The 18,668-nt window shown below is 35.1% G+C and overlaps 3 protein-coding genes across 3 annotated transcripts; all 3 read right to left on the bottom strand.

Annotated features, from left to right (window-relative positions):
• Positions 1 to 1,709: 1,709 nt before the first annotated feature.
• On the bottom strand, positions 1,710 to 3,020 carry LOC147384862 (agmatine coumaroyltransferase-2-like). Its single transcript, XM_086426612.1, has one exon. It carries the CDS (start codon positions 3,018 to 3,020, stop codon positions 1,710 to 1,712), a length of 1,311 nt encoding a protein of 436 aa, XP_086282738.1.
• Positions 3,021 to 7,660: 4,640 nt separating this feature from the next.
• Positions 7,661 to 9,134, bottom strand: LOC147384861 (agmatine coumaroyltransferase-1-like). The gene has a single exon (XM_086426261.1). It carries the CDS (start codon positions 9,111 to 9,113, stop codon positions 7,791 to 7,793), a length of 1,323 nt encoding a protein of 440 aa, XP_086282387.1. The 5' UTR covers positions 9,114 to 9,134; the 3' UTR covers positions 7,661 to 7,790.
• A 1,892-nt stretch (positions 9,135 to 11,026) lies between these two features.
• On the bottom strand, positions 11,027 to 16,433 carry LOC147384860 (aspartic proteinase 36-like). The gene is made up of 10 exons (XM_086426172.1): positions 16,082 to 16,433; positions 15,039 to 15,168; positions 14,689 to 14,939; positions 14,370 to 14,597; positions 13,428 to 13,590; positions 13,119 to 13,192; positions 12,351 to 12,447; positions 12,136 to 12,202; positions 11,362 to 11,433; positions 11,027 to 11,267 (listed from the first exon to the last, which is right to left on the bottom strand). The coding sequence occupies exons 1-10, from the start codon at positions 16,327 to 16,329 to the stop codon at positions 11,098 to 11,100; spliced, it is 1,500 nt and encodes a 499-aa protein (XP_086282298.1). The 5' UTR covers positions 16,330 to 16,433; the 3' UTR covers positions 11,027 to 11,097.
• Between the last annotated feature and the right edge of the window lie 2,235 nt (positions 16,434 to 18,668).

Genomic DNA, 18,668 nt, shown 5'->3' with positions numbered 1-18,668 from the left:
CTTTAACATAATTACACATGTCACCTTGAGATACGTGCTATAAAAATTAGAGTCACGAGTCGGCATTGAATTACAACTCTCCCTAGAGTCGAACCACAAGCTACTCTAGATGATTATAAAATAATACCACCAATCGTGTGGTAGTTATAGAATTGTGTAAAATTATTGGCATGATAGGGGGGCTAAAATCATGGGACAGTTATTATGAGAAGTAGTGGGCTAATTGCTTTAAAACTTATAATAATGGGGAAATGGGTCAGAAAGATAGGGCATCAGAGTGTTTTCTTAAGTGCACCTCTGATGCTCAAAGAACTCAGATCACGGAGAATCTCGAGGCACATTACATATTTTGGCCTTCCACAAATTCTATAAATAAATAAATAAAAACCAGTAAAACATAGGAATCTTTGAGTTTTATATGAATTTGACATGTTTTTGGACGAAATTTTTTCATTTTCAAAGATGGTGGTTCTAAAATTTATTAATGGTTTTGCTTAATTTGTATTGTAGAGAAGGCAAAGCAGAGGATCTTGGGATGGAAGAAGATTTATTGGCAAGAAAGAACAATGACCCTAGGGACTAAAGATACCTTTCATTGCTTGGAAGATAATTTTGGAATCTGCCATTTAGAAATTTCATGATCCAAGACATTTCAATGGTTTTAGTTCCCTTATTCTAATATCAAAACTGAATGGCAAACTAAAAATAAATAAATAAATAAAAGATTAGATATATTCTTATTATACGGGTAAATATATGTAACGTACATATGTCAAGGTATGGCCATTTCCCCGTTTTGCTCCCAATTGTACGACATGGGATTCATGTGTTGCTTCAGGTGCTATGCATGCATGGCTCTTAAGGGGAATAAATATAAAGGAGATGTGAGTATAAGATTTTGATTGATTCATATAGATAGAACTGTGAATCTAACTTAAGCATTGAATAATGTTTGACAAGTATCACATCAATACATAAAAGAGAAAGAGACGAGTTTGACTAGACTTGAAGACTAGTGACCCAGCTTCATCATTCAAAGGTAAGGCCCTAATGACATGCAATGGTGGGGATCTGCACTAATTGTGAAAGAAATAAAGGCTTAATAGAAAAATTAATCTGGGGTTTCACAGAATCTTAATTTATTAATCGCATGAAGCCTAATGTGAGTAATTTTGTAAATTAAGAATGCCTTCAATATAAGTGGGTTTGTGCGATTGGTTGATCAAATTATGTGAAATCCTAATTGACTCTTCTATGAGCAAAAAAAAAAACTCGGCCTAATATGATTGGCCTCAGCTTTCAATACTCCCTTTTGAAAATTTCTTAAAGTCTTCATCCTCATGATTATCCATGGACCGGGCTTGAGTACTGCACATAGAGTCATTCAAATTAGTGGGCCCATCTTGAACTTGAGTCAAGAGTCATCTCATCTTGGACAAATCAAATTGTTCAAAACCAATTTAAATACACTTGAATAAATATTATTGTACTGTTATATGCCAGATTGATAGATGCTCAGTCATAAAGTCTTTACGTTTAATATATTAAGAAAAATGGTTGATTCAGTAATTTTCATAAAATGCATGGTTGTTTTAATAATTTCCTCCAACAAATATTAAACTAGAACACAACACATGCATATATGCGAAGGGGAAACTGATTACAAATCCATTAAAAACCATTAAACCTATAACAAGAACATAGTTTAATCAGTCTAGAAAGTAACAAATCTGTTTGAAGGAAGTCAAGTTTTTCTTGAACAAAGGTATGAAAGCATCAATGCTTCCATCCCCTATGAAGGAAGGAACCAAAAACATCATGCCCTCTGTTGGGAAATAAGATGGCATGAAAATATATGGGCTCCCCCCACCGAAATCAAGGTCCAAAAATGGAATTCGTAGCCAACAATCGACTTCCAAGTTTGGGCACAAAACCGACTTATTCATGTTGGCCGTGGGCACCAAATCTTCCTCTTCTCTTACCTTGTAGTTTGCAAAATCAATGAACGATTTGAAATAATTATCGTTCACCTTTGCAACAGCATCGTGTATGAGCTTGGCCGCAAAGGATAATGGTTTGCATAAAAGATCTTTAACCTTAGCAATGGGGAATGCCCAAAGCACCAAATTACCAAAGTACTCATTGGGCACGCGAGGGTTCAACCTTGTACGTCCATTCACCGAGATCCTAACATGTGTTGTCTCGAACCCATTAAGCCCACGAGCCTTCGTTATGGTCCGCCATAGATGAGCAACCAAGCTCTCAAATGTGCTATATGGCCTATTACCACCGCAAGCTGAAGAGGCCTTAGCCTTTACTTTGGCAAGAAATTCTAAAGTGAAATGTACCTTGTGCACAAGAACATCATCGGAGAAACATTCAGTTACATTATTGACTAATGGTTTTACGATTGGGTATGTAAATTCCACCCCTCTATGCTCGAATTGGAACCTTAGTGGATCTCGAGGGGTAAAGATGGTTCGATCATGAAAGGGTCGTGACTTCATCTCGATGCCTCGACATGCTTGGCCCCATGCAACCAAGAAACTGCTAGTGGATTGCCCATCAGCCACTTTGTGGTGTGATGTGATCCCTACTACTAATGAACCACAAGTGAACCTTGTGAGCTGAACTTGCTTCAATTCCTTTACTCCCTTAAGACTAGGGTGAAGGCTTAATAATGCTTGTGATGGCTTAAAGGGCATAGCTTGATCAAGTGTGCAATCTGCCGAAGCCTCGACAAACCTTACGCCTTCGTCGTTGAGTAGAATTACAGCATCACCTTTGTAATTTCTACCCAACCTGCCTGCCCATTCTCTATACTCCGATAACGCCTTTTGAAGACCTCGCTCTATTGTTAAATTTTGTGGGGTTGGTGGTTTATAGGCATAGATTATAGCTATGTGGGTGTCGTATGTAACGTTATCAAACACACTTAGAGGAATGTAATTACTCGTTAATGGAGGATCGTCGTTGTAAATTGGCTTTACAATCTTAGAGCTCTCCTTTCTCACTTTCATGGTTTTGGCCTTGGATATGAAGGGCACAAGGAGGATTTGTTTGAGCTCATTACGGATATTGTGTTGTTTAAATACTAAGAGCATGGACATCAGCCCAACTATGGTCTTCCTAACACACATTTGTCTTGAAAAATAAAGAGTTTGAACCTTTTGAAAAAGGGTACGTAAAAATGACTAATGACATAACCCTTAGACGGCAGCCACTAACAAAAATGACTAAAATGTCCTTATCTTCAATCTCCCCAAAAAATCATTTTCTTGAGGTTTGATAGTTGAAAGAGATAAAATCTTGAGGTTAACGATGAAAAAGATTAAGGCTTAAAATGGCTTGGATTCATATCCATATTTAGATCCGAATACGTATCTGAACCCTACGTGGATCCTACTAAATAAACCATATCCAACTGATTTTAATTTCACATATTCCGGATCTAACCCAGCCAAATTGCTTGATTTGGGTTAGGTAATTCCGGATAGTTCAACATTTTTTCTTTGTACTTGGTTGTTAATTGCTATACTAATTTATTTTACTAGTATAGTCATTTTATTTTATAAGAATTTATGTTATATTGAAAAGGATATTTTGAAAAATCTAAAAATATAATTTTCAAAGTAATATATAATTCAGATCTGGGTAGATATATGGATGAATTCGTATCTGACTGATATATTGGGGCATCAAACCATATTCGACCCATTTTTTTATTCAGATCTACTCCAAGGACCCAAACCCGTGAAATTTAGATTTCAGATCACTCGGATGTCAAACAAAACCAACCCATTTTATGCCCTAGAAAAGATGGAGTTATTTTGGCATTTTACATTAATCTTAATTTCATTAAGGACCAAAGTCAGAAAGTTATGTCGTCAATTTGAAAACGCCCGGATATCTCTAATTTTCTCCAAAACTACCATTGAAAAAGTATTTTTCATTTTGAATCTTATCCTAAGCTCATGGTTTCTTAATGTTGATCTTTATTATAAACAATATATTAGGATTTTTCATAATGCAGGTTTCGTGTATTTACAAACTCCATTTTAATAAAACATTTTCAAAAAATGACCATCTTATTATTATGTTGCAGTAATTAATTTTTCTTTTTTAATAGGAAAAAAAAAATCTGTTTTAAATGATATTTGACCAGAAAAGTAGGTCCAGCTTTATATATATAAGCAAAATATTAAAACCAAGCTATGACAATGCTAGATCATTAATTACTAATTCAAGCTGATAAGAATCAAGAGTGGTTGATAAGTGATCTCATGTGAACAAAATCAACTTAATTTTATTTTTTAATTTTTAATTTTTTTTATCAATTTATGTTGTTAAATGATAATGGTGAGTATTAACTCACCAGTAGGTTATTGTTTTAGTCCTAAATTAACAAATGCAAACTAAGATTGGTCATCTACTAACTTGAGATTAGATGGATATACACAAAACTAAGTGGGATTAAAATAATCATAATAAATCTAAAGAAAGAAGAGCTTATCTTTACTATTATAATGAGAGAAAGGTGGAGTAGAAGTGGTTAGACACCAAATTTTGGATCTCACAAGACACAAGTGCTCCCCGCTTTTACATTTAAACTTAATATAATTAAGGTCATTTTGGTCAATCCCAATGGTTTGGTCTAGTGGCTAGCTAAGCCTTGATAAGCTCCTTAGGAAGGATATACCAAGAGTTCAAAACCTCACAAAACAATGAATTCCTTGGGCCCACCCTCTAGGGTTTGATTGATCCTCAACTCAACCAGTTGCACGTAGGACTTTCCAAGGGGGTGGTGCGTGTGACTGTGCTCACCTGAAGAGTGAGGATATCCACAAGAGAACAATAAAAATAAAAAGGTTATTTTGGTCACACAAAAAAAAAAAAACCTACGCCCGTACAATATTATAATAGTTTTCATTATTAGAAAGTTATCCTTTGTTTTAATGTGTAACTTTCCCAGACCCTTCAATCAATGTTTTAAATTACAAATGAACCCTTTTGATACATGTGCGTTTGCACATGCCACCTTCTAGTCATTATATAATATTGACTTATACTGACTCTCTATTCGTACTATTGCATCTAAGACCTTATGTATATCGAATTTTAGTCAAAGCATAAAGATGTGTTGTAGAAGGTATGTTATAAAATAACTAACTGGTTTTGATTGGTAGGCGTAGGGTATCTCATAGCACCCATATCAAATTCTAGATCAAATCTTAGGTTGTGTTTGGATTGAGAAGAGAAGAGAAAATATATGAGTTTCACTCCATTTCTCCTGTTTTGATTGTTAAGTGGGGAGATAAGAGGAATGAATCGGAGAGAAGAGGAGAGAAAAAAATGTTCTTTCTCTCCAAAAGTGGAAAAAAGAAGAGAGAACTGGAGAGAAAGCCTTTTAAAATATTTTATAATACCAACTCTGCCCCTAGATCTCTTTTAAGATATTTTAAAATTTCAAAGTTGTCCTATGTTCTCTCTTGTCAATCCAAAAATGGTTTAGAAAAATTAAGTCTCTCTTTTCTTCCCTTTCCTTCTCTTCTCTTCTCTTCTCTTCTCTTAACGAGTTTCTCTTCTCTCCACTTCTCTCAATCCAAACAAAGCCTTAAAAGTCTAATATTGATGTTTATCATGATAACAGTATCATTTTCCTTTGACATCATGCATCATAATTAAAATCATTTTTTTTTAAAGTATTAATGAATCTTTGCACCCCATGCAGACTCGTTATCACTTATAACCAAGGGTGGAACTACATAGGGACGAGTGGAGGCCATAGCCCTCTCTGATTTTTGTTTTTTTTTAAGAACCCCTCTATTTTGATTAATATTGAAGATAGCTCTTTTGTTTTTCAAACTGGCAACAAAGCCCCATAAGCACTGAAAAGTAATATGTGATTTAGCCCCCTCTCAGTTTTGAAAAATATTAGATATACACCCCTAAATTTTGATCGATATTCCCTAAATTTTGATCTATGTTGGAGATAATCCTGATTATCGATCGATACTAGCACTTAGCCCCTATTGGATATGGTGAAGGTGGCATCTAGACAACACAAGTCAACGTTGATGGTCAAAGAATGTGGTCAACGGAAACCAACCTAACCTTAACAAATCTTCATTTCTTTTGTATAGAAATAAGAGGAAAAATGTGTTGTTTATTTGATTAAATGATAGAGCTAGGAATTAAATATGAAATCCTTCTAACCCTTGCAATTGGATTTATTCTTTGAAAATGTCTCACATCTTTTTTGTTTATTTTTTCCCCAAATTTACTTGGCCTTTGTCTATATCTTTGATGTTAATGGATCAGGTTCAGGTCGGATCTGGGTAGATCCATCCCACCAAATAAACCTGACCTTTACAAGATAACTCAAAGTTGTCAACTTTGATGAAGAGAAAGCATTACCTAGTGCTTGTAACTCACGATCCAAAGTCCACGTGACGTGAGGACCTCGGTCTAGGCTTTTGTATGGTCCTTTGGTCCATATAACCTTTTCCTCTATATATATAATGGGGTTAGAAAGAAAAAAAAAAAGAAGAGAAAACTAGGATTTTAAGAGAGGTATTAGAAAAAAATTTGACTGTAATTGCTCTATAAGACATAGTGAATCACTCTCATCATCTCATCCCTGGATGTGTATGTACAGCAAAATCATATAAATCAAGCTATGTTATGTGCTCTTTTCTTCTATCTTTTATTACTTTCATGATTTAATCAAGAGTTTTCATGTTCACAAAAGATCACACATGTATTAGGTTAGTTTGTAGTCTGTGGGCCCACCAAGGGGTGTGCCAAAAACATTTATAGAATCAGTGGACCTGAAAGTGTCCCATGAAAGGTTTCGGGCTGAACTACAATTGAATTAGATTCAGTCTTGGGTTCAATATATTCTAAGTCAGGCCCAACCCATTTTCAACTCTAACCATGGTTTTAAAAATAGTCGTGGTGGAGTGACCTCACGGGGACGCCTTGACGTGGTAGCACGTGCATGTCTATAGATGCATTTTACTCGTATCTCGGAGAAAACACATCTACGGCATGCGCACGTCAAGATGTCCCCTACTGAGATCACTCCAACATTAATTTTTTTAAATTGTCCAGGATGAAGATCATATGCCCGAATCATCTCTGTATCATTCATGAACAAGATGAGACTCAGAATCGAGATGAGCCTTTTTCTTCTTCTCCTTTTTTCTGGTTCACAAATCTAGGGAAAAAAAACAGTTTCCCATCCGAGATGCTTAAGTGTTATCGTTTGTGGAATTTGATGGTACTAGTCAGGAAGGAGTACTGTTCATCATTTAACATAGTGGAGCAAAGAAATTTCCCTAGAGTATTTTTATAATTTCACTGTTATTATATAAATTCTAGTTTGATTTTCCTTGGGGGGTATATATATCTATTTTCAGTGAAAGGGGTAATCTGTAATTATGATTTTTTTTTCTTCATAGAGGAATCAGTGTGATCCGCAGACATATCTCAATCTTGAGGAAACCACGTAAAAATCTATGTATTTTGTGTATGATTTCATCTTTGATTATTTTTTCTTTCTTCGTTGTTCTTGGATCGATTTCTCTACACTAAGATCATTCCCGAACATTCACGAACGATACGAGACATGAAACCAAGATGTAAAACCATGACCCTTATAATTTTGTATTACAATGAGTTTAAATACACTCAAAAGGACAAACTAACTTATTGAGTACTTGATCAAATATATACGATTTGATGTATTAATGTACAGCTTATTACAATGAATCTCCTATAAACCATGATCAATCTTTAAGGGAGAAGCAAATCTCTTGAAAGGAGGCCAAATGTTGTTGGAACAAAGTTACATAAGCATCAATGCCACCTTCTTCAGTGAGGGGAGGAACAAAATAAAGCTGGCCCACCAAAGGTATATAAGAAGGCATGAAAATACATGGCTTCCCCCAACCAAAATCAAGTTCATTGAAGGGAAACCTTAGCCAACTATCAGCCTCAATATATGGGCAAGTGATTGAATCACTCATATCGGTCGTGGGCACCAGATCCTCCTCATCAACTTTATTACTCGCAAAATCAATAAACGATTTGAAGTAGTCATTGTTCACTTTCGCTACTTCTTCATTTACGAGCTTCACCGCATGGCTCAAAGGCTGCTCCAAGAGCTCCTTCACTTGAGATCTAGGGTAAGCCCAAAGCACCACATTACCAAAGTACTCGGTGGGAATGGGCGGGTTTAACCTTGCACGCCCATCCACCGAGATCTTAACATGGGTCATATCCGACTCATTTAACTCCCGAGCTCTTGTTATGGCTCTCCACAAATGAGCCACCAAAGTTTGAAATGTACTATAAGGCTTCTTAGCTTCACAATTCGAAGAAACCTTTGCCTTGAGTTGGGTTATGAAGTCCAATGTGAAATGGACTTTGTGCACCACTACGCCATCCCCTAGTGATGGCTTAGAGATGATGCTACTGCCACCCACATGATCCATACCAAGTTTCTTTTTTCGAAACTCAACACCTCTATGCTCAAATTCAAACATTGGTGGGTCTCGAGGCTGAAATATGGATCGGTCATAAATGGGTCGTGGGTCGATCTCAAGACACCGACAAATTTGACCCCAAGAAACCAAAAATTGGCTCGCAGAATGAGCGTCGGTCACCATGTGGCTCGTCGAAAACCCTATAACTAATGACCCACAAGTGAACCGTGTGAGTTGAACTTGACCAAGTTCTTCCATTCCATCCACACTAGAGTAAAAGCTTACCGTTAGTGATGGATCAAAGGGCATGACCTCATCAAGGGTGCAATCAACCGATGCCTCAATGAACCTCATACCTTCATCATTTAGTAGAATTATACGTTGACCATCCTCGTCCATGCCAAGTCTTCCAGCCATCACCCTATACTCCGATAAAAGCTTTTGGAGCCCGAGTTCGAGTAATGAATTTGGAGGGGTGGGGGCCCTATAGCCATAGATTAAGGGCATGTGTGCATCATATGCGGCCTTATCAAATACACTAAGATGGAAGGTTAGCGTGGTGGATGGTGGTGCACCTTGGTAAATTGGCTTTAGGAGCTTTGAAGTCTCTTGTACTACCTTCATGGCTTTTGGTCTATTGGATGTAAGGTGGGGCACAAGTTTAAGTGTTTGAGTTTATTGGAGAATTTAGATGGTGTTTATATAGAAACCTTAGATTCTAGATTCTACGCACCAAACTCATGGATAGATTTTGACTTATGGGAGTAGGTGAGAATATCTATGGAAACAAAATCTATCCAGGATTTGTTTCCATTAATAGAAAAAAAAAATTTATACTGGGCGTCTACCACTCTATCTAAGAAATCCACATGGCACAACTTTTGGACCAACAGACCCTTAAATACTTGACCCACCGTTAGGTAGACCTACCAAATGGGTCGGACCAGACGCAAAATTCGATCCAATAACTTTGGATCTGGATCAAGGATTTGGGTTTCAATAAGAACCTGATCAAATAGGGATCCAACTTGATAAACTTTCAGTTCGGTTCTGGATCACCCATGTCATGATCTGATTGGGGAAAGAATTAGTTGTCCCAAGAGGGTTTTGCAATGAAATTGGTTCTATGAGTGAAGTATCATCGATTTTTTTTAATGTTATCTTTTAATCAAAATATATGAATATTGGGGTACTCTATGGAGTATTTGAAATACCAGAAAAAAGTATTGTTCAGAGATTATTATCAATTTTATTTTATTTTTATAAGTATCATTCAGAAAATATTTCCTAAAGAGCTGCAAATAAATCCGCTGGTTCACCAATTGTCGGTTAACAAATCTCCGAACCTACGTTACATACAATGGTCCATAGAATTACTATCGGAAAATATAATTTTTGGAGTTCGAGTTCATCAAATGTCGACTCTTTTTTTTTTTTTTTTTTAACTATCTTCATGGGTTTGGGGAATGAGGTGGATAGTAACAAACTTTCAATAATAGAAAATGTGGTTCTGAACAAAGGAAAAAGATTCATTCGGCTGACTTTAAATTTTTAGTAAGTATTAGATGTTGATTGAGATACTAATGGCTGTAAGGGACACAAGAAATGTTAATCCATGGGTAACTTTAGATGGTGTTTAAATACTAAGTATTAGATTCTAGATTCTACACACCAAAACTCATGGGTAGTATTTGTAATTTCACAAGTAGGTAAGAAAGTCTTGGAAAATTAAAATTCAAGAGTCATGATAGGATTTCCTCTTCCTTCCTTTCCATTCTACATTTAATAATCTACCCAACAAACCCATATCCACAACTTAGTGGGTCCACTAGTCCTTAAATATTTCGTTTGATCAGATTGATTGGGGATTTCTGGCCATTCAATTTGAGGATTCATGGTCCTGAAAATTTGACTGGATTTTGTTATGTTAAAGAACCGGAAGTAAGTTATTATGATACATGAGACACATTGTATCATTAATGTATCTCATCTAAAAAGGAAGATAGGGTTAGAGAATAATATATGTAGTAATATCAATTAGAATATTCTACATTAGGAAGTACTAATAAATTAGAAAATTTATATAAGTTAGTTTCCTTATCTAGGTTGATGTGTAATTCCGATAAATATCCTATCAGGATTCATGTAATATTCATTCAAGAATTATCAATAAATCATATTTCTTCATGGTATCAGAGCTCAAGCTCCACTGAGCACATTGATCTTGGTGCGTAATTCTTCGACGATGGCATCACCACCATCACTGAATCTAAATCCATTTTTTTTTTTTCACTTTATTATTATTATTATTATTATAGATTTCTTCAATCAAACCATATATTACGCTTTATCCCTACAAATCTCTCACGTCTATACATTCATCTCTTACAATCTCATTTTTTTTTTAATATAAAAAATCTCTCCAACCAACGAGAGTTCTTTCGTTAAAATCGCACAATGATTTGAGCATTATTCTAAACATTAAATGCACTTTCATCATGGGCTTGAAACTAATTAATATAACAGTTAAAACTTCGTTGTCAAAACTAAAATCTATTCTTATAAATAAATCGAGCAAAGACGATGTGCACCAAGAAATTGAAAAAAGTTACAAAAATACGAACCCAGTGAACACAAAGACATAGGTAAGGATAGACACAATGCAGGTTGGCATCAGTTTGTCAAACATATCCCGTGATAAACTGCTCACACTTAGCTCTCCCGTGTCGACAAATGCATCCCTACCCGAAGTCAAGGAGACGTGTACAGATGATGAACCTGAATAATAGACGTTATAACAAAAGGACAGATGTACATAAGGAGAATTCTTTGTGGGAGAAAGATCAAAGACATTAGGTGATGCAGAACTTACAGTCATAGTCAGCCCATCCGAGGCGTTGACGAGCTAGATCATACACAATGATCTTATCTTTTAGAACAAGTTCTGGAAATAAAGAGAGAATTATCGTTCACTTTAGTTGAAGTTTAACAGAAGAAAAGAAATGGAAGATGCACCTTAAATTTGATAATAATTCATGCAATAACGGAACTGATTGTGGCTACCCTTAAGTCAAAGCTTCGAATTTCTATTGGCACCCCAACTTTTATTTATTACACCCCAATTTCTCAAATTATTTATCACCCCAATTAAAGATTAAAACACATTCTTCAAACATTACAAAGGTTTGGCTTACATTATAATCTCAACATTACAAAATACTCGTCCAAACAATTTCAGTAGTTGTTTACGATTATGATTAGGCTTATATAAATTTAAACCCCCCCCCCCCCCCCCCAAAAAAAAAAAAACACAGAAATCTAGCTAAAAATGAGACAACTTCTATTGGCTACCAAACTTTTACTTATTCTCAACCATTCACTCATTTTCTTTATTTTTAATTGGGGGTGTAATGAGTAAAAGTGGGGGTGCCAATAGTACCTCAAGTGTAAAATGACCAAAACAATCAGATGATATGGTGTCACTTCTTGGAGACTTCTGTATGTCTCCCATTATGAAGATCTTGAACTTGAATGAACACCATAATATTTCAAATTTATGTCAAGAGGCACTAGGAGGAAAAAATTATTCCAAGTAGAGTTTATATAAATTATTCAATGAAATAAGCCTTCGGTCCAATGCTCAAACCTCCTAAAATTGTTATTGCTTGATCCCGAGCTTTTAGAAAGCCAATGCACCATATCGTAGCGTCATTCTTGTAACAACAAAATACCAATTTTCAATTAATACTTGTGGAAGAATAATTATAATACTCCATTGGCAAGATCAGACAATATAAAAACTCAATCTATACTTAGAAGTATGGGAAAACTAAAATTAAGGAAACAAGTTGAACTACTTACGACATAAGGTTGTTGTATAAGATAGTCCTTTGGTTTCAAAACCATAGAAGCACCACCCTCGAAGTATAAAGTAACATGAGGAAATATATCATCGACACTGAGTACAACACATGCATTTCAAAGGTTAAGATAAACAACTAATCATTGGCAATCCTTCTCTTAAAGGTTGTAGATAGTGATATCACACACATTGGTGACTTGGACTTGATTGGCATAAGGTGAGTTAAAACACCTACGTGAATCGGACTGGGCCTAACTCAGCCTTTGACATGGGTCCAACTCAGATTTAAAAATCCGTCAAATGGATGGACTTGTACTTATCTTGACACTTAGATTTGATTTGGCCCTCTGGTGTCAACATCAAATCAGGTCAAGATCATATAGACTGGTTAAGTTGACTTAGGATAGACACCAAATGATCCAATCCCAAACATGGTTTTAAATCTTGTCTGATACCGAGATGACTCGCCCGAGTCATCTAGGTATCATTCACCAACGAATTGGATTTACACGGCACCTCATGATTAACATATCTCACGAGATAAACAATATTACTTGGAGGATAGTTTCAGGAATTTGAGTATTTTAATTAAACTAATTAATTTTTTAAGAATTTGAATATATATTATCTAAATAGAATATGAATTTATGACTAAATATCTTCTAATCTTCCTTATTTCATAAAAATAGTTTTAATTATTTAAAAATTGAGCCTTATCCGCCCCTGATCAAAGATGACAAATCAAGTCATAGATTTAGAAATAAGACCTGCCGGAGAACACAAAACATTGGTTTCCTTCTGAAAGCACAGAACTTGCAAATTGTGAAACTGCGAGAGTTAACTACAAAAATAAGAAGAATTCATGATGAAATCAACTTAAGAATACATCAATAAAGTTATCACATACAGAGTGGTTATCTAATATTACTAATTAACAAAACTTCTCTATGATGCACACTAAATCGAGTGTTGAACAATCATATTAATAGAAGAGGTGGAGCTCACAATGCTAACAAGACCTAATTAAAACGATTAAAGTTTATATAACATTATGAAATTTTACTACTAAAACTTACAGAACTGACGAAAGGATCATAAGCTTCTTCTGCAAGGTATGCCAAAGTTGTTCCGGAATCAACTATGGTTCCTCGGTTGCTTGATGTTGCAAACACTGCCGGATCAATGGGTACATCTTGCTCATTAATAGCAATCCTCTGCAGATTCAAACTATAATGAGGCCTGAAATTTAGGAGACAGAAAGGAAGCACATTTTCCCACAAATTAGCATTTTTTTAGACTTCAAATGAACCAGAAATTTTTTTAATAAATCAACAAGAGCATGGCTTTGCTAAAATTACCAGATATAAATTGAATGGGTTAAAGAATCCATTCTTTTAATACATATGAAGAAAACACTATACTTGCATATCTAACCATGATCTTAACGGCAAAACAACTAAAGGACAGGGAGTCGATGAACCATGTCCTCCTTCACTGTGAGGTGGCTTCGAAGGTTTGGTCTTACTTTCTCGGCTTGTTTGGAGTGTTGGGTTGCCTTCCGAGGAATGTGTGGGCTATTGTTGATAGTTGGTCTCATTTGGGAGTGGGATTCCTAGTGTTCAAGCGGAAGTTGTGGAGTCTCGTACCTTTTGTAGTTTGTTGGGGGCTATGGAAGGAAAGGAATGCAAGGGTGTTTGATGCAAAAGAGAGGAGCAACCATGAGATCATCATTGACGTGTTGGGATTTTAATTTCATTGGAGTTTAGTGTTTGTTGAAGCTAAGGGAGTGTACTTTGAGGACTTTGTGGGTAGATGGGATTGGGTTTGTAAAAGATTGGGAAACTCTTAAGTGGTCTCTTGTCCTATTGTAGCTGTCCTTTGGAATGGTCATCTCGACCATTCTTTTGTTAATAAAATTATTAATTATTTCATTCATAAAAAATAAAAAAACAAAACAAAAACTAAAGTAGATGAGAAGATAAATAATAAAGAAACATGGTAGGGGAGAAGAGTCTTACTGTGATGGAACGAGAGGACTATAAATGATACCCGGTTCCATAATCTCACCAAGAACCAATTTACCCCCACCATTGTCCTTTCCTTCCAAGCAATGAGAGAACACTTTCGGAACCAATCCTTGCGAAGAAAGTTGGGAGATGACAGACAAACCTTGTTGTCCAAACCCAAAAATCCCATCAACCGCTTTATTCGGCTTGGTCAAGTCCCCGGATTGATGGTTGCTACACCTGTTTTTAACATCAAACCCACTCGTAAAAGTTCCAATCAACAACACCAAAATGAACAAAACCCCATCTTGAAAAAGTCACAAATATCCACCCAAAAATGATGGAAGCCGAAGAGTTTCCTGTCAAAGACTCCCCAACAACTGTATCGAAATACAACATGTCCGATACAAAATACCCAGATGTTCCACTTCCATCCCCATACTTTAACAAATATGCGCATTGTGAATTCTGAGATGAGCAACCAATTTCAGCAGTTTCAACTGCTATAGAACATGCTTGGTCTGAACAAGAAACAAGAGAAGCTGACGTGGAGCTACTCGGGTCAAAGAACCCAAGCTGTATCTGAATAGATAGACAAACACACGTTTTTTTAGTAAGAATTTCAGTTGTAAATCAATTCTCTTTGGTATAAATTTTAATGGGGAAAGAAAGAATATTTACTCCTATGCCACTCAATTCGGGGCAATTATCACAGGGATTGCAAGCGACCCATAATACATCACTTCCAGTGTCAATCTGCACGTTGAATTCTCTTGGAGGAGAACCCAACTTCACTCTTGTATAGTAAAGTCTACAAAGAAACCAAGAATTGAAAAAGAAAAAAAAAACAATACAATAACATCAAAGATTCATTAAAAATATCAACTTGATGCACCTCAAATGAAAATTACATTGAAAAGAGAAAGAACGTGAATGTAGATTGAACTAAATAACATCAAAACCAAATCAAATTCCAAACCCAATAAGCAATTCAAGGAAAAAAAAACAAACAAAGAACATCCAAAACCCATAATCCTAAATACCTACAATGGGAAAAAAATAAGTTATAAATTTTTAAAAAGTAATAATGAAATTAACTGAAGACCCAAAAACCAACATCAAAACCAAATCAATCCCAAACCCAATAAACAATTCAAGGAAAAAAACAGAACATAGAACATCCAAAACCCATAATTCTAAATACCCACAATGGGAAAAAGAATTATAGATTGAAAAAAAAAAAAACCGAATGAAATTAACTGAAGACCCAAAAAAATCAACATCAAAACCAAATCAATTCCAAACCCAATAAACAATTCAAAGTAAACAAAAAAAGCAAACAGACCAAGCAAAGGACAACCAAAAACCCATTAATCCCAAAACCCACATTGGAAAAACCCAGACGAAAAAAAAAATTATGAATTGAAAAATAAATAACGAAATAAACTGAAAAAACGAAAACAAACACAGAATCTTAAATACCCAATCAATGTTTAAAAAAAAAAAAATTATAAATTGAGAAACAATGAATGAAATTAACTGAAGACCCAAAAAGCAACATCAAAACCAAATCAATTCCAAACCCAATAAAAAATTCAAACAAAAAACAAACCAAGCAAAGAACCACCAAAAACCCATTAATCCCAAATACCCACATTGGAAAAACCCAGAGGAAAAAATAAAATAAAATAACGAAATAAACTGAAAAAGAAAATCAAAATTACCCGAGTGTGCTGGGATTGGAAGAACCAAGGACAGGGAAATTGACGACACCACCGAAGCTCTGCAAAATTCGGCCGTGTCTTGACCTGTCCCGAGCTCTGAGTTCACTCAATTCAACTCTAAGGTCCGCCGGAAAAGTTCTCTCAAGTGTCATACTCGCCGGAAAACCACAGTACACCACCGGAGGCGGCAAGAACTCGGCGATCAAAACCAAGATCAGAAACCAGACATTAAGAAATGTCGTCCGCATTTCTCCAAAATAGAAAAAATAAATTTACAAAAAATTTAGAGGCGAAAATCGATGTTGGTTCTCTGAGAGGAGAGCAATTTTGAGCTATTAAAGAGTAAAAGTTTCAAAATTACGTTGTATGCGTGTGTACACTGAACGAAGAAATTTTTTGATCCCATACTTACGGTATGATTGTTTGGATTACCTTCTGGTGGGTCCCACATCAAAATTAGCAATTTTTAACCGTTGGATTCAATCAGATATCAAAAGATGCATGAGAAAGAGAATTTTTATAGCCACACCAACTTTTACTTTCAAACTAGACAATTTACATTGATGTCCATCCTTTTTCTCTTTCTTTTTTTCCTATGATATCCTAGAAGAAAAAAAAAATTGCTTTTTTCATCATAATGCTCGTAAGATTTAGGACCGACTAATCACATTAACCCATGTGTATTGAGGGGATTCCCACATGTATAAAATTACCCTCATTAGGTTGCACGTGTCATACAATGCAAACCTTTTGAGGGTTGGGCGGAAAAGTCTATGCGAAAAATATTTGTGTGACAACTCAATAAAATTTTGCTTTTTCATACAATTTTATGAAACTCTTTTCTTTTCTTCGAAATGATGAAAGATAATTCATTTCTTCTCCCAATACTTCTTATTCTTCTCTAAATTAGTACTTTATTTTACTTGGAGGAGTGATCAAACTAATTTCTTTTCCTTTAAATAGTCTCTTAAAAATAATAAGTCAAATCTTTTTTTCTTAAATAATGTTGAAGTGACCTCAAGATTGTACATCTCATCATAATTTCTTGATGTGTAAATGTGTAGGAAGCATTCATGTTTTTCATCAAGATATGAGTGGAAAAACATATCTGATTCCTACACGCTTCCACGTCAGGAAGTGCGATGTGAGGTATAATCTTGAGATCACTCCAACACAACTCTTTTTTCTTATGTTCTCTTCAAAGATAGGTAAATGATTTTATTGGGTAGTTTTATTCATGCAAGGATCTTGAAATCTAGAATTTTTAAATGGATTTTGAAATCAAATTCCCTCATTTGTTCTCCCACCTTTTTTGTAGGGTTTCTTCTTTCAAATTTTAGTAAAGAACTCTTTTAAAGAAATTCTATAAAATGATGTTTATGTTAAAAGTATAAAATAAAAAAAAAAAAGTTGGTATTGGAATAAAAGATATTTTTTAAGAAATCAACCCTTTTTTTTTTATAGAATAATGATGAAATGACCTCAAGATTGAACCTCACATCGCACACCCTGACATGAACATGTATGAAAATCATATATGCTTTTTCTCGAGATACATGTGAAAAAGAATCTATAATTCCTATCCACTTTCACATCAAGATGTGCAATATGAAGTTCAATCTTGAGGTCACTCCCACACTACTCATATTTTGAATGTGGGGGGGTCGACCCTAAGTGGACCAAATATCCTTTAGTCAACACAAGACCACTTAAAACCATCCGATCCCCACTCTTACGGCATGGCTCTTAAATTTCCTTCTTCCTAATTAAGTTGGGTGCGTAACATGCACGCTTTTGCTTTCGAGTCAAGTCAAGATAATAAGTTAAAGCCATGGGACCACTTTCGTGTCATAGAGACTTGTAGATGGGTCAAAAAACACTTGAAAAAAACGTTGCTAAGTTGCTCTCCTACCCAAACTCCACATAGTTGCAATAGTGTTTGATCCACACTAGGCGGGCTTACACATGTAAAAATATATAATTAAAAATGTTAAATTGCTGATATTGGGTTTACCAAGCCCCACATAGCGGGTTGGATGGTGAACTGAGGCTCAATCCAAGAGATAGAACTCTCAACTCAAGTTTAACTTAATCTAATTATCATGCTTCAGCACACTAACCTGAAGACAAATCAAGCTTGATCTTCTAAAATTGGGTTGAACTCTGATTTATTCGAATTAGTTAATTTGGGTTGGATCTCTAATTTTTTTTAATTAATAAATAAATTTTTTATCTTATTAAAAAAAAGTACAATATTAATCTAAAAATTTCTCAATAAATTTAATTTCTAAAGATTTGTAGAACTATAGAGGAAGGTATGATTTTTATTGACAAAAAACAAAAACTAGTAAAGAAGAAGGAAAAAAAAAGAATTAGATCCGGCATGCCACCGTCATAGAGGAAGAATGATGTATCGACATCAATGTGCTCAGTAGAGCTTGAGCTTTAATACCATGTAGAAACTAAATTTATTGAGAAAATCTTTGATTAATATTATTGTTGAAAGATTCTTGCGGTAGATACCCGAGAATGAACAATTAGAAGTTTGACCGAGGCTTGTGTTGAACACAATATCCTTAAGACAATT

The sequence above is a fragment of the Akebia trifoliata genome, chromosome 15 (genome assembly GCF_017979445.1).
Source record: "Akebia trifoliata isolate Shusen 1 chromosome 15, ASM1797944v1, whole genome shotgun sequence".
NCBI lineage: Eukaryota > Viridiplantae > Streptophyta > Magnoliopsida > Ranunculales > Lardizabalaceae > Akebia > Akebia trifoliata.
The sequence above is the reverse complement of the archived record's forward strand: the minus strand, read 5'-3'. Positions and strand labels throughout refer to the sequence as shown.